The sequence below is a fragment of the Cicer arietinum genome, chromosome 5 (assembly GCF_000331145.2).
Source record: "Cicer arietinum cultivar CDC Frontier isolate Library 1 chromosome 5, Cicar.CDCFrontier_v2.0, whole genome shotgun sequence".
NCBI lineage: Eukaryota > Viridiplantae > Streptophyta > Magnoliopsida > Fabales > Fabaceae > Cicer > Cicer arietinum.
In genome coordinates, this window is record NC_021164.2 from 73,496,891 (window position 1) to 73,513,608 (window position 16,718).

General features: G+C 29.4%; 1 protein-coding gene across 2 annotated transcripts; it reads right to left on the bottom strand.

Moving 5' to 3' along the window:
* Window positions 1-9,381: 9,381 nt before the first annotated feature.
* LOC101508049 (U-box domain-containing protein 35) lies at window positions 9,382-13,800 on the bottom strand. 2 transcript variants are annotated; one of them, XM_004501398.4, is made up of 8 exons: window positions 13,229-13,800; window positions 13,039-13,121; window positions 12,608-12,729; window positions 12,310-12,513; window positions 11,937-12,192; window positions 11,671-11,772; window positions 11,020-11,448; window positions 9,382-10,669 (listed from the first exon to the last, which is right to left on the bottom strand). In XM_004501398.4, exons 1-8 carry the CDS (start codon window positions 13,389-13,391, stop codon window positions 9,917-9,919), a joined length of 2,112 nt encoding a protein of 703 aa, XP_004501455.1. In that variant the 5' UTR covers window positions 13,392-13,800; the 3' UTR covers window positions 9,382-9,916. The 2 variants fall into 2 exon arrangements, with proteins under 2 accessions (XP_004501455.1, XP_004501456.1); XM_004501399.4 differs by having other exon boundaries at window positions 13,225-13,800.
* Window positions 13,801-16,718: the final 2,918 nt, after the last annotated feature.

A 16,718-nucleotide genomic window follows, 5' to 3' on the forward strand; every position in this document is an offset into this window, starting at 1 on the left:
AATTAAAAATATTACAAATGAATTAAAAAATACATAATTGTTTTACAAATCTATAATTTTATTATTTTAATTAATTTTTCTTATTTGTTATGTTATGCACATCAAATACATAATTGTCAATCTTACCTTATTATTATTAGTTTTATCCAATTATTTATCATATCATGTTTCTATAATATTATATCATAAAACATACTTGAGAGAAAAAAACTACCTTTTTATATTATGGTGTAGTCTAAAACAACTTTTTTTTTACAAGAGTAGGCTGAAACACCTAGAGTTAACAAGCATTAGCATTATCCATCCTCCACCAAAAAGGGTTAAATTCTAGAAACTTTAAACTCATGGCCTTTCCTTATAGGGAAATCTATGACATTACCATTTGTTGTGATACCCCAGTCATATAATAATAGTATAGGGTAGCAAGGTATTTTGTTTCATGACCATGAGTCATGACACTCATGATGTGTGAGGGCTTAACATTCGTATTAATTTGTCACTCACCAAATTTTATGTATGTAGAGATAAGTGGAGATATCCATGGGACTGTCCTATTTGGGTTGTCGTTGGCGAGAAGTTTTTATCGGGAGAAAGACTTTTGCTAGTGATTTTGGATGAAGATATATTTTATAAAGAAATAAATTATGTACTCATAATACCTTATATTAGAAGTTGGTGAATTTTTTTATTGGACGAGGTGTACCATGGAAATTGTTAGACTATATAATAACAATTAAATGATGATTATGCGATATGTACGCTACATATGCAAGATGATATCTTATGTTGTACTAGATGGACATTTGATAAATTAATTTGAGATAATTTATTATCGCATAAAAGTATTAGATCTTTGTGAATGAGGTGTGTTGAGCACTAAGTGGCCAATTAGCTGTTTTTAAAACTCCTCATTCCTTTTTTTATTAATAAATTAAAGGAAGAGGGCCTGCCATTATAGTTCCATGTGTTGGCCTTCAATTCAATCTGAAGCATATTATATGGTGTCAAAAACAAGGTCCACCAAATATATATGATAATACTTGATAACACTATATTCAATTAGTTTTCGACACGATATCTCAGAACAAGAATCCTTTAATCTTATTATTATTGACTTTCTCTCATTGGTAAAAAATAATATACAAATGATTGTTCTCTACAAAGTGATGAATAATTTCTTTAAAATATGTTTACTTTTTTAAAATTATTGTAGGCATTTTTTTTTTACTAAAGTAGGTGTTGTTTATGTTGTTTGTTCCTTTGAACAAGTTTACTATTGATTGAAAGAGGATTAAACCCATCATAAAATTGCTAGATATTACTTATATCAGTACGACGTAATCTAATGTTCATAGTTTTGCATCATATAAATGTTTATTATTAAATATTAGATCGTTAAATTTTATCTTATTTCATTTCATCTATCAAGTTATTGATAAATTATTAATCTAATTATTATTAGATATATTATTAAATTCATATATTTTAGATGTCCTAACTTGTCCCATCATATCTCTTGGATGTTGTAACTTATATAATGATAATTGTCTTTATGCAATTTAACGATCTAATTATGAGATTTATATAATGATAATTACAGTAACTTACAAAGTAAAAGACTTATTAAATTGATTTCTTATATGAAAAGACAACTCAAATTCATACGCATGACCAACCGCACTGGTGGGAAAAAGAGCACAGTCAAAACAGAAAAGTAGAATGTGGAAAACTCTAAAATTTAGAATAATCACGACAACTATTTAATGATAATTAAATAATAACACGTGAAATGTCTCATATAAATTTCTCTAAAAAGTTCTAAGACTCCAATATATTTACACTTTTTAAAGTAAATACTTGTATTATATCTCACAATATTATAAAATAAGAGTATAAGATTTTAGAAAAAAGTCAAATACAAATTTAAAGTATATACAACTCCTTTAGTATTTGTTTGTCCTTAAATATAATGCTACTTGCAAATTTCTAAACATATTTACTACTCTTTTTATAAATATATATCTTATTGATATTACCAAATTGTATTAGAATACAAAAAATTAGCATCGAATCCTTCTATACCTAAAAGGTAGTTTAATAATAGTTATACTCAAATTATACACTTTAATTATATATAGTACTAATTTTATTTATTTATATGTAAGTTTTATAAATAGGAACAAAGGCAAGATATAGTTTTGACCTCTTTTTTCTTTTATTACATTCAACGATGTGATATTTATTTCCAAGATATAATCTCACTGCCCTAATTCTAAAGACCAATTAAGAAGAAAAAAATTATCCTTAAATATAAATTTTTACATGCAAACTATTAACTAAATGCATTTTTTTTCTTTCAAATCTACTCATAAACAATTTAATAAAAACAACCCACAATATTTACACATTAATTACACACTAGAGTACATTACAATGTACAATGAACTCCAACATTCACCGTCAACCACCTACACATCTCACCTCATATCAAAATGAGAATGACAATTCACAATAATATAAATAAAATAAGTGTGCCTATAATATTTCTTCACGGTGGTCCCGGCTATTTAGTGTTTCAAAGAGAGAAAAAAAAAAAAGTAACTAAGAAAGGTAAGAAAAGATATCAAAGGATTGGAGGGTTTATAATTGATTTAGAATCACAAGATGTGTTGGTAATATCAATGCATAAATGACTATATATTTGGTTTCCCGTCTTTATGCAATTTTTGATTTTCCGTTTCACAATAGTATTTTTTGTATCTTATTATAGTATTATTTTGATTCAGATTGATATATTATTTTTAAGTGTATATTCAGATTCAATCAATAATTTTGACATCTTTAATATTATAACTCCAGAAATATGTATATTCAAAACACTTCAATTTTATTATATTTATAGATTTTGTCATAATTGTAAATATTATACTGTTTTATTCTATTAACCTAGACACTACGAATTTGTGTCTAAATTTATCTTTTTTAACTTTAATGTGCATTAACTGTATTATTCTCGATTGTTGTAATTGTTATCAATTTGAATAAGGAATATTTTGTTTTTGCAAAAAATAAAAATTGAATAAATGAGTTTGTAATTAGGTTAGTTGCATATGAACGGAGAGATCATAAAGATAAAGTTTTCCACACTTCTTTTTTACTTATGCTTTTTTATTTCTCCCTGTAAAATGTTTACTAATATTAAATTACTCCATATTATCAAATAGTAGTAATTATTAATGTCCGGTGGAAGATTATCCCATATTTATTCCTTACATGATGCTAGCAAATTCTTTTTGGGCTCTATATAAACCCTTCCACTCCCTTCTTCTCTTCACACATCTCAAAACTGTACTTCTTTGCTCCATATAGAGGAAACAAGGGCTAAACTTGTTGTCTCCCCCATACCATACGATCCAAATACATGTTCAAGGAGAGGATTTTCATAATCTCTATGGAGATTAATTAGGGTAAGGGCGGTGACAGAAGAGAGTGAGCACACATAGTGTTTTCTTGCACGATGACGTTTCATGCTTGAAGTTATGTGTGCTTACTCTCTATCTGTCACCCCACCATCATCTATTTTTTTTCCTTCTGGATATCTCTCCTTTTCATTTTCTATTTATACATAATTCTAGTACTATTTTATATTACCTTTTTTAGTTTTTTTTCTTGTTTTTCCTTTTTATGGTAAGACTAACCCTAACTTGGAGATTCAGTACTATACATCAAATCTCATTCAGATATTTCACAGGTATGAGCTTTTTTTAGATTAATCTTCTTAGTTCTTATCATGCTACCAAGAACTTACTTTATCAAAACCAGATTTAATTTATTTATTCATTTTTGGTAAAGAAAAAAAAACAGATTTAATTTAATTTCTATTTGGTCAATGAACTTTTATGTTACATATCTGTAAACTAATTACTTTATACAAATTTTACTAATTAATAAAATTATGTAGAAACTCCTAATAGTTTTTGTGTTTGATTCACACTCCAAGAAACATGGTTTATTTAATTATGTTTTTATTGTTTGGGGGTTGCATATGCACCAACCATCTAGAGATAAGAGAGTAACCAATTGGATCAGTATTTGTCGGATATGAAAAATCTTATCCTTTTAGGGTTTTGAGTTTTAACTGTTTGATTGAGTTGCTATATATCTTTACTTTCAAAAAGGAAATCAATCTTTATGTTTATTTTGTGTGTGTAGGTGAGAAATCAATTTCTACTATGATCTTTCTTTTTTGGAAAGCCAAATTTTAATTACAAGAAATATAAGTTTAATTTAATTAATTACACACATTATATGCACTGATTCTAAGGTTTATTTTCCATTGAAAGGAAATTAATAGGGGAGGTTGAACAAATTTTGATGAAACAGATCTATATAACAGATGTACATCAAATCAATTTGCCATTATCAGATTGATACCAAAGTGTTTTTATTTTTTTTTTATTTTGATTGAGAATGAAAAAGTTGAAAAGAAAATAGAGAAATATATATCATAAGTTTTCACACATTAATTTGTCAATTTTGTATTCTCTCCTGCTGTTTCTTTTATCAAGTTAATTTTAATGCGTCAGTTTATTAATTTTAGATAAATTATTAATAGCATTTTGTTTTTATAGCTCCAGCTTGAAAAATAAAATAAAATAATTTTTTTTTCTGTATAAAATTTCCCAAACATGCTCAATCTTTTTGATCTCCAGGTCTTCAAATTAAAAGATTTTTTTACAGTAAAATAAAAAAAGATGTTTAATTAACAAACAATAATAATGTGCAATTAATAGAAACAAGACAGTAAAAGCAATACTCATTGCAATCTGATCTTGAATATATGTCATGAAATTTTATTTAGATTAATTATTATCCAAATAAAAAAATTCAGGCATGTTCAAAACTACTTTATTTTCATGCATATAATTACATGAAAAAATAACCAGAAATTGTTGTAAAATGAATTTCCATTTGCCTCAATTATATATAAAAAGTTGATTGATTTAATTGACTCTATTTATAATATTTTGCCTTGAAATTCAAGTGCTAAGTTGGTTATAGAAGAGTCGATGCTACAATCCAATTAGCACCTGAGGAGAGATTAGACTCATAATCAATACTTAGAATTGAAAGTTGTAACTTGTGAATACTCTATGAAGCCAATGAGATGCCAAAGATCAATGGATCTAGTGAGAACAATATATGTTTCTATTTTGTTAAGGTCATATTATATAAATAAATAAATAAATAAATTAAAATGTATATAATATTGTTGAGTGTGGAGAGAAAATGCATGAATCGGTCCCCTCCTACACACAGAAGAAAACAAGCACTGCATTAATTAATAATTAGATGCACTCTATGTATATAAGCATGCAAAGGCTACCACATAAAAATGTCGCAGGTGCAATTTGCAATGACATCTTATATATATATCAGTAATATTAATTTCTTACTTTTTAGAAAGTGACATGAATTAATTACTATGTAAGATCAGAATATTATTAAATTAAAGGGGATACAATTTTAGTCTCTTAAAAACTTGTAATACATTGTACTGGTGAGTGCAAATAATAATCTATGAAGAGAAACATGTTTTCTAAAGTTTCTTTCTACGTTTTCAATGACAATTGAATATATATAAGGCTTCAACTTGAGTGTTGGATTCAATAGGTAGAGTGGTCCTTGTTTCATGAGATGTATGAAAGAATTAAGTAGGGTAGGTTTAGACGAATATTGGTTTGATTGACTGATCAAATCATTGACATATTTCACAATCAAATGCATATTTCAAAAAAACAAAACAAAACATGCATGCTTCTTCCTTCTACGGCGCACTAACTCATCATTCTCAAAACAAAAGGAAATTAGAAAGTACATGTAAATACATTTTTCAAATTTTTTGTCTTTCTATTATTGGTTTTATTGTATCATGGAAAGATAAGAGAAAAGAAAAGAAAAAACATTGATAGACATTCAATTATACTATTGATATTTTGAATGAGAAAGAAACAGAGTGAGTAGTGATAGATGTGATATGTTAATGATGTGATAAGAATAAAATAGAGAGAAAATAATATGTTGAATGAGTGTATGAAAATTGTGAGTGTATATATATATATATATATATCTCAAACATTTTAAAGGTCATATTTTAATTTTAAAAATTATATCATAATAAAAAAAATACTAATAATTGAAAGAAAAAAAATTATTCTTTTTTAAAATTGTAAATAATATCAATAAAACAAAAACAAACAAAAAATGTAAATAAAAAATCTGATCCAATTTTTTTTTTCTTTTTCTTTGTCAAAAAATCTGAATCATTTTTTTTTCTCCTAAAATATTATTATGTTTCTAGAATACTTTTTTGTTGCTGGACATTATAGAATAAGGTGAACTTTTGTTTTCAACAGTATCTTTTAGAGTCTTATATTGATATCATTGTTGAAAAGCAAAAACTCGAGGTTTTTTTTTATGCATACTCGATTCTTGTAGGCTAAGTTATATTTATTTTCAGCGGTTAATTTTAATGTACCTCGATAATATAATAAATAATTTTAAATTTATGTAAGTATTTGTATAGATCATTTGTATGATATAATCTTTCATTCTAATGATGAAATTTGATAAATATATATTATATAAAACATTATTATAGTATAACATAATAATGTATAATTTGATCTTTCATATGTGTGTGTCTGAGTGGGTAGGGGGTATGTATAAATGATAAAAAGATTCATGAGAGACCAATATAAGTGAAGGATAAGAGGAAATAAAAAACACATAAGGTTCTTTTTTAAACAATATCCATTTCTTGCAGCCTCCATATATTTTAAGAGTTTAATTATTATGTATCAAAGTATAAAAAAAATGTATATTCTTAAGACATCACAATTATTCATGTAGATGATTTTAAAGACAATTTTATTAAAAATCAAATATCTATAATAATATAACGGTTGTGATTGAGTGATAGTGTAAAAAACCCTTACACTGAATATGTATATAAATTAAATCCATATTTCAATGTTCTTTATGTTAGATGTCTTAGTTCGTTAATTAGTTAATTGTACTAATTAGTTAGTTATTTTACACTAGTTAATTAGTTGTTTATCTAATTGAATATAGATTTGTAATCTTTGATGTAATTAACTCTCTCTATTATCAATATCGTTCGATTTACTTTTTTCTATTTATCTCTTATCAAATGTCTTAAATCAAAAATTGTAATACAATATCAATGCATTCGATCATGTCACCCACAATTTGTATACATCCACCAAAGTACAATAGTGCTGGACGTGAGAGATGTATTAAAAAAAACTCAAGTTTTACATTGAAAATAGATAGAGTTCTAAAAACTAATTCGAGAATCTACTATTGTCCAACAAGAATTACTCGACGAAGAAAAAAATTATGGTAATGATGATTTTAAATTTGAATTTGAATACCATGATGAATCTCAAATGGATGAAGATGTTGGTGACATTGATGAGAATTATGATGAGGAAGAAGACTCGAACGATGAAGAAGAAGTAGCAATTTAAGTTTTTTTTAGTGAAGATTGCAACATTTGAGGTTAATTTGAGGTTAAAAAATGTTATAGTTTAATTATATTTGTGGTTTTCTTTTTGTTAAAAAATTATTATATTTTAAGGGTGTTACAATTTTTGTGATAAAAATTGAATGAAATGACTATTTTAAAATGAAACTATATTTTTAGGGATGTAAACCAAATCGAAAAACTTACTGATACTAAAATAAATAAATAAAGTTATAATTACAAGTACCAAAACATATTTAAACCTATAATTTTTTTTGTGTGTTAATTAATCTTCATAGTTTTCAACGAAAAAGTTCTAAATAATTTAGAGTTATCCTAAAGATAAATAAAATCTCTTTTTCAATCAAAGATTAAATGCATATTAATTCAATTTTCAGTTAAGTTTATTAATCATTAATTTGAGTTCAAATATTTTGATTAATTTTTATCTCACTCTATCATAATTTACTCATTATTATTTGTATTATTTTTATTATGGTATTGTTTTCTGTTCTTTCCATAAAATCACTTAAGGATATAAAAATTTAAATAATAATTTTGAAAGATTTACATTATCAATCAATTAAAAATAATAATTGATATAATTTTTAAATTAAATATAATAAAAATTTAAATAATTTCAAAAATTAAACAGTTTTGATTGACTTTTATACTGTGAGTAGATATAAATTAAATCCAAAATAATATAGGAAAGAGTTAAAGAACAAAACTTAAACAATTTCGATCATTTTAATCTTTAAAAATATGAAAATGTGTTGAATTTTATGTGTCCATGTCACATATGCATCCAGCGTCTATGTTACACCATAAAGTTGCAAATTTATGGGCCCGCAGTAAGTTTAATTTTTATCCCAACCTAAAAATGTCTTATCTATTGAAAATTAGCCTGAATACATTATCAAAATAATATTTTTAATCCAATTTTTAAAAAGACCACTTGAATTTGATGCAGCTTCCATTTTTTCTCCAAATGTTAATGTAGCTAACAAAGCCAGACCTATGAACCCAATTTTTGAAATCCAATTAAACATGTTTTTATTCATGAATCTTAAGCTATTGTTATCTCCCATTTGGAGTCAACGTAGCCAAGTGAATATGGTGATTGATAAACTATACTAACTTTGTACAATAAGGTCAGTGTCGTGTTGAATGAGGTTTTTCTTGAAGCCTACTTTAAGAATCCTAAATGCTTCCTTCATGATGGGGTTTGGTCTAGTTACTATTTGTTTCTAAAAAAAAATTTAGCTTAGAAATTCAAAATTTTATTACGTTTGTCAGGGTAAAACTATAATGAGCAATAAAACCCTCAATAAAGAATTTTAACGTTGTTGCTATATTCTCAAAACGGATTTTTAAAAATTAGAAACAGAGTCAATTACGTGAGAATTATCATTTCATGTGTTTCTTATATTTTATATGAAAAATAACTAATATATATAAGTTCGTATTTTTTTTGACAAAATAGTAAATGTTTTTGTTAATAAATAGTTTGTAATGGATTATTTTTAATGAATTATGATAATTAATCTTATTTATCTATTGAACTAATGGAACAACATGAGCAAAACATCATAAGAAAACAGCAAAATCATATTACACCATATTATCTTCCCCCACAAAGAAACTATGTTTATTCAAAAACTTCAAACAATTTTGACTTTATATGTCTATTCTCGGTTGGACATTGTGTATTCCCTGTTGAATCTTGTTGTGACTTATAGAGTTATTTTAATTCCATATTTAGATATCATGACTATAATATTAACCACAGAATTAGGGGACCCTTAAGTCATAATTAACCAACTGAAAAATGACAGAAAATCACCAACACTTCAATTTCTATTCATTTTCATGGTAAGAGAATCCATTCCAAAGCAACACTTACAAAATTAATTGAGTGCGATGAAAGATTGAAAGGTAATGGAACTAAGACAATTGACAACACATAAAGAAAGAACTTTCCATTGTTTACCAAATGAAATGATAAAGAATATATACAAAAGTCTTGCTTCACAGTTTGATTTCTCTTTGCTTTTCAGATTGATTCCCTGAATCTTGGTGATCTAAGTCCGAACTCCTTTCTTGGGCTATGTCTGAATTCCACAAAACCTTCCTCAGATATTTCCTCCTAGTTGGTCGAAATCATATCAAGTGTATTTTATTTATAAAAAAATAAAAAATCTACTATTCTAGAAATATACATTGATAGCTTGAGATTGGTTTTCACAGGTTGAAAATACTTTGATAATGTGAATGGCATCAATTATATTTTGAATGTTTTCTACATGATGAGTAAATCAACATACAAACCTAGCTGATCCTACTGACTGTCTTCAACAGTTGATTTCAGGTCGGCATTGGAGGGCGTGGTGAATGGCTATTGTTCTTAGTATCAGTAAAAACTATGTTATCAGTACATCCAAGATCTCTTAACCTGTTAAGCTCTGGCAAAACAACTGTTGCAAGATTTGGCCTGTCTTTCTTGCTGAGCTCTACACAACCCAATGCTAATTTCGCAAACGATAGAGCTGCTTCAACTGGCCAATCAGTCACTGCAGGATCAAGAATCTCCACAATCCTGTCCTTTTCAACCGCTCTCTTGACATGGTGAGCAAGGCCCATTGGAGGCTTGGCTGTGATTACCTGCAGTAACATGACCCCCAACGAATATATATCTGATTTTGTTGTTAAAATTCCTGTTTGTTGATACTCAGGATCAATATAACAAAAGGTTCCGGCAGCTGAAGTCATGTAATATTGTGTGACATTGTCGACTACAGAAGACGGGACTAGTCTTGCAAGACCGACATCACTGATTTTACTCACGTAATTCCTGTCCAACAGAATGTTAGATGGTTTTAGGTCTCGGTGCACAATGGGCTCTGGCTTTGTTTGGTGAAGGAAAAGGAGTGCAGTTGCAATCTCAGCCGATATTTGGAACCGTTTTTGCCATGTAAGAGGTCTGCTGTTATTTTTCCGAAATAATCTATCTTCTAAGCTACCATTATCCATGAATTCATACACCAAACAACCATGTTCAGGACATGCACCGAGGAGAAGGACCATATTTGGATGTCTAATACAACTTAGTACCTCAACCTGTGCATGTAAGGATGGAAAAGTATATTGTCATATTTGTGTAAACATTTTTAGGCACATCTTTGTGTTAACATATTCTTGCATTAATAGAAGCAAGAGATAACAAAGGGATGAACGACAACCAAAGTTTAAGAAGTGGAAAAAGGTAGTTATATTTTGCATATGAAGCCACTTCATATTATATTATGAATTAAATAATTCTTGTAGAATATGCAAACATACTTGCTAGCTTCGTGGAGTACAGTGGTAAATTCAAGTCACTCAACAGCATTTTTATGTAAATAAACATGGAAAAAAAGAATCAAATTCATTTTTAGTGTACACAACAAAAAGTTCATACATATCATTACCTCTTGTTGGAATTGCTTCCTGCCCTGAGAAGCTTCAGGATTTAAAAGTTTGATTGCAACTGCCGTGTGATCAAGGTGACCTTTATACACAGGTCCATATCCACCTTCGCCTAGTTTCTTCGATGGGGAGAATTTCTCAGTAGCCACTTCAATCTCCTCCATTGTGTATTTTCTATATCGATTATCGTTTTGAGCCAATGCAGTTAATACTCGATCCCTCTCTTCTGCCTCTTTCCTCGCCTTCATCTCTGCCTCCCTTCTTCTCTGTGCCTCCTGTTCAGCCTTCCTCTTTGCATCCTCGGCTGCTTCCATTGCAGCTTTGGCTCTAGCCTTCTCCCTTTCTGCCATTGCAAGAGCTGCCTCTTGAGACATCCTAACTTCCTCAACCTTTCGTTCCTCTTCCACTTTCCATCGACGAATTTGTTCTGCCTGTTAACAGTGTGCACATTATAGAGTCATTTCATAATTTTCATTTGACTCACTTAAAAGTTCAAATCATAACATCCTTCTTTCCTGGCATCATCTAACTCTGAAGCACCATGGTCAATGATAAGACTTATTTATGATTTTTATAAATACTTAGTATTTTGTTTAGTCATTGTTACTAACTGGTTTTCAAACCTTTTGGTCCTACTGCATAATTAACATCACCTGATTTTTGGCTGAGATTGCTTGCTTGCAAGCTGAACTGTACATGTCCATAGTTTGCTTCAGTTCGCGCCTCAATCTTTTCATCTCAGCTTCAAGATCTTTCTGTAATGAAGTAAAGACTCAATTGTCAAATTCTTAATTACTTTTTAAAATGTCTTCATATGGTTCAAGAATATTTCTTGTTCTAGAAAAAAGACATTTCAATTATAACAAAAAATCCAATATAACAATTGACCATAAGAAACATATCTTTCTTTTCCACTTACTGAGGTATGGGAAGCCGATGGTGTCCCGAGGGAATCTGGTACATCCAAATCAATTGGCCCAAGCGCTGCCATGTCTCTTTCATCCATCGATGCCCAATGTCGTCCGCGACCACCAGGTATATCAATTTTGTCCATTGATAAATTGCTACCTGCACTCCTCGGTCTCTCACGTGTCTGGCCTTTTGTTGCAGTAATGCTGTCAAAAGACCTTGATTCTGACCCTTCATTAGTGACAGAACTTCTAGGTAGTACTGACCTGTTTGTATAAGAAAATTAAACAAGTTGCACTAGTACTTACACTTTTTTTCAATCATCTCAACAAAAACAGAAGTTCAGAAGTTGCAAATAATATAAGTTTAAAAATATTTAGCACCTTATTCCAGTTTCAAATTCAGCATGTTGGCCTACTTGAACAGGTAGTTTTGACGGTATACTCTGGTTTCCGTTTCCCATTGATCGTACGGCTGATCGAGCTGACGCAATCTTCAATTTGGAAATTATGTATACAGAACAATAATCAGGTGCTGATTTGATTATGGCTGCTGGTATATCATGATAGACTTTAAATTTTTTAAGACTGCCACAACATTATGAAACATCATTAATTACATAAATAATAACAACAATGCATGTAAAATAATAACACAACTTCACAAAGAATAGAAAGAAACCTTGTCAAATGGTTCTTGTTGGATGCACCAATAACAATACTATGAATGGAATTCCTGTTTGCAAAATCTAAAAGCCCTTTCACAACATCATGATCATCGATTACAGCTTCTTTCATTGTGACCTAAATGCCCCAAAATCAAATGTACAAAATTGAATCCATTATAAATCCAATTTTATGATTAATTCAAAGGACAAAACTTAAGTGCATGTTCTTAGGTACTTTTAGTATGGTTCTTAATTTAACCAACCATGATTTTGTCAAATTCATAATTTTCTCAAAATTTGTTATAACCACAAAAGATTGTTTTATATTAAGAACCATGCGAAAAACACCTAAAGAAATGTAAAGTTTTTTTTTCCTAATTAAAAAGCCTAAAGTAAACCTTATGGAAATTTGAATTTGAATGAAAAATTAATTTAAATTACTTACAGCTTTCCGTTGACACATTGCACGTAAGTTATTGAAAATAAGTGCTACATCCTCTTCATCCGGTGGATAAACATTTGTGCCCACTGCAATTAATAATATAACCATATATATATAAAAAATTAAAATAATTTATATATTTAAGCAATGCATTACGAAATTGATGATGTAATTAAGATAAGAGGATACCTACGGTTAGGTAAGTTTTTATGTTTAACATGGACAGCAACGATGACAGGATTATCGAGATGATTAATTGCCCATCGGAAAGCATAAGCACTGTTTTTGTCTTTGTCAACAGCCACCATTGTTATGTTCTGTGGTTGTGGTGCACCACTTGGCTGTTGAACAGACATGTTGAAATTGAACCGATGAATTTGTTATTATTATTGTTGACGTAATGAGATTGAGGCCACCGGTACTGCCACTTGCCGGTGGCACTTTGTTTATGCAAAAAGCGAAAGAGGGAGAGAGAGAGAGAGAGAGAGAGAGAGAGAGAGAGGAAGGAGGAAAGGAAAAGAGGTTTGAATGAAAATGGAAGCGAAATAGAAACCCCCATGGTTCATGAAAATTGATGATGACTGTTGGAACGAACACAACTAACACTTCCAATGTGTCGTCTTTCTCAACCGTTCCTTTTTTAGTTTTATTTTAATTTAGACATCTCTCGTTTTGACCAAACCTTGACCAGCCCTATGGGAATGAAATGGGATTCAATTGTCGATTTTCTTTTTTGCAAGATTTATGTCTTCCTCTCTCGTTATTCGCCAATAAAATTAACAAAAACCTCAACCCCATCATAAAATATATTTATATTTAGATCATGGGATAATTCATTTTGTCTTGATTTGCATTGCAGACCAACGGGCAACGGAGTGGTAACAATTACTAGATTTAAATATTTATTTTTTCTTTTATTTTATCAAAAATGAATTTTTAATTCTTTTTAAAGATCAGATTCTGTCCTTTATTAATTAATTGTTGACTTTTTTTTGCCTCATTCCATTTTTTTTATTATCTTGCATTCTTATTAATAGCATGGAATTTAGATTTTTATGTCATTATTATTATAATTAATTTTATTATTCATTTTATTTATATATTCAAAACAAAATAAATAACTATTTTAAATTTGTGTGTAGTTATATATTTATTTTATTATTTATTATATTTATATATTATAAATAAATTTTAAATATTTTAAAAGTTTAAATTATTAAAAAGAGGTTAAATAAATTTAAACTATTTTATTTAAATAATTTAAATTTTAAACATTTTAATATATAAACAAAATTAATTATAATAATAATTAAATAAAAAAATATTTTATCCAAATCACGGATTTGATCTAAGTATTACATTATTAATAAGAACATGATATCTCAAATTTTTGTATAACTTAATCAGAGATATCTCAAATTTTTGTATAACTTAATCACGGATTTAATCTAATAACATGATATCTCAAATTTTTGTATAACTTAATCAGAGATCGGATACACCTTATTCTCATTGAATAACAGAATATGAGTTTATTACAATGAATGGAGGAGGATACTCCTTTTATATGAGGACTAATCAACCGAAAAGCAGCTGAACCTAAATTAACTAAACTAACCTAAATAGAAAATAACAATACAAAAATAGGATTAACACAAAAACAGAATTGAAGGGGATTTGTGAAGGCTATATTCGTGATACTCTCCCACAAGTTGGACTATGAACATCCAATAGTTCAAGCTTGGAAACTAGCTTACTAAACGAAGGATTGTACAATGGTTTGGTGAACAAATTGAGCAAAAGAGGGCACAGGAAACAGTTTGATGATGCATAGATTGATCTTTTATCTTATGATGTGGCAATCTATTTCAATATGGTTGCTCCTTTCATGGAAAGTTGGATTCTGTACTAAGTACATGGCTGACTTGTTGTCACAATAGATGGATGTTGGTGTTGTGAGATGGATACCAAGATCATGCAATAGGAAATGCAACCACTACATTTCACAAGTCAGACTGGTCATAGCTCTGTACTCTGCCTCAGAGCATGACCTTGACATTGTAGGTTGCTTTTTGGAACGCCAAGAAATGAGGGAATGTCCTAGGAAGACACAGAATCCTCTAACAGATCTCCTGGTCACAAGGCAAGTTGCCCAATCAGAATCTGCCAAATGCAGTTTAGAATCCTTTGAATAAAATAAACCTTTATCAGATGATTGTTTCAAATAGTGCAAAACTTTCAAGGCAGCTTTAAAATGAATAAGTTTGGGTTTTGACAAATACTGACTAAGTTGTTGTACAACAAAAGAAATTTCAGGCCACTAGGTTGTCAAATAAATGAGCCTTCCTATCAATCCCCTTAATTGCGATTTATCTTCAAAATCAAGGGAATCAGAATCATGGAGTTTTATGGAAGGTTCACATGGAGCAGAAGAAGGTTTACAAGCAAGGGTGCCAGTGTCTTCTAAGATGTCAATAGTGTATTTCCTTTGGTTGAGAAGGATGCCAGTGTCAAACCTTGCAATTTCCAAACCAAGGAAATACCTTAGCTTAGCCAAATCTCTAATTTTAAAGCAAGTATCAAGATATTTCTTAACAGACTGAATTTCAAAATAATTATTTCCAGCAAGAACAATGTCATCCACATAAATAACAAGAACAGTGAATTTGGTTTTACAAATCTGTGTGAAAAGGAACGAATCAGCACTAGATTGCTTGTAGCAAATGGTCATTAAAGAATCAGAAAGTTTTGAGTATCATTGCCTACTAGACTGCTTCAAACCATACAAAGATTTATTTAACTTAAAAACTTTATTACAAATAATATTAGAATCAATAAGATGCATGCCAGGTGGTATAGTCATATAAACCTCTTCATGTAAGTCACCATGTAAGAATACATTGTTTACATCAATATGTTCTAAAAACCAATTATTTATAGCAGCTAAGGCCAATAAAGTTCTACCAGTAAGTTTCGCAACAGCGGAGAAGGTATCAAAGTAGTCCACTCCTTCTAATTGGATATACCCTTTTGCTCCAAGTTGAGCTTTTACCTGTCAATGGAGCTATCTGCATGGTGTTTAATTTTATACACCCACTTGCAACCAATGGGAAGATCAAGTTTGTGTGTTTTGAAGAGCTAATAATTCTTCTTTCATTGCAGTATTCCAGCAGTTATATCTGCTGGCATGAAGATAAGTTTGAGGCCCTTTAAAGGTTGAGATAGTGAGAAAAAATTATTTATATTGTGATGCACAATTATCATATGTGAGAGTTGATGAAAGTGGAAAAGGTTTTTGTGATGTGATAAGGTGAATTTGTGAAGAAAGCAAGTCGGTCTGGTAGTCATTAAGGTAGTCTGTTGCTGTTTTAAGTCTAGTGGAATGTCTAGGAACAATATTATCAGAAAAGGCAGGAGGCAGAACCAAAAGTGGGCGAGGAAATAGGTCTGGTGCAGGAGCATGGTTATGTGGTGCAAAAAGTGGAGTTTGATGGGTGGGCATGGTAGTGGTATGAATGTCAAGGCAATCAAGACCAGCATTATCTAAGGAACACATGAGGTGTTGGACCTGCAGCAGTGTTATGCAATGCCACAAAAAATGGAAAAATAATCTCATAGAAAATAGCATTACGAGAAACAAGGAATTCATGTGAGTTATGTCATAAAGTAAGTAACCCTTTGTG

What these genes read in the sequence shown, in the direction of transcription:
- LOC101508049 (XM_004501398.4), bottom strand. Translation starts at nt 13,391, where the DNA reads ATGTCTGTTCAACAGCCAAGTGGTGCACCACAACCACAGAACATAACA. An exon ending in CAATGTGTCAACGGAAAGCT is followed by an intron (nt 12,730 to 13,038) that starts GTAAGTAATTTA and finishes TGGGGCATTTAG; the next exon opens with GTCACAATGAAAGAAGCTGT. An exon ending in GGAAGCAATTCCAACAAGAG is followed by an intron (nt 10,670 to 11,019) that starts GTAATGATATGT and finishes TTACATGCACAG; the next exon opens with GTTGAGGTACTAAGTTGTAT.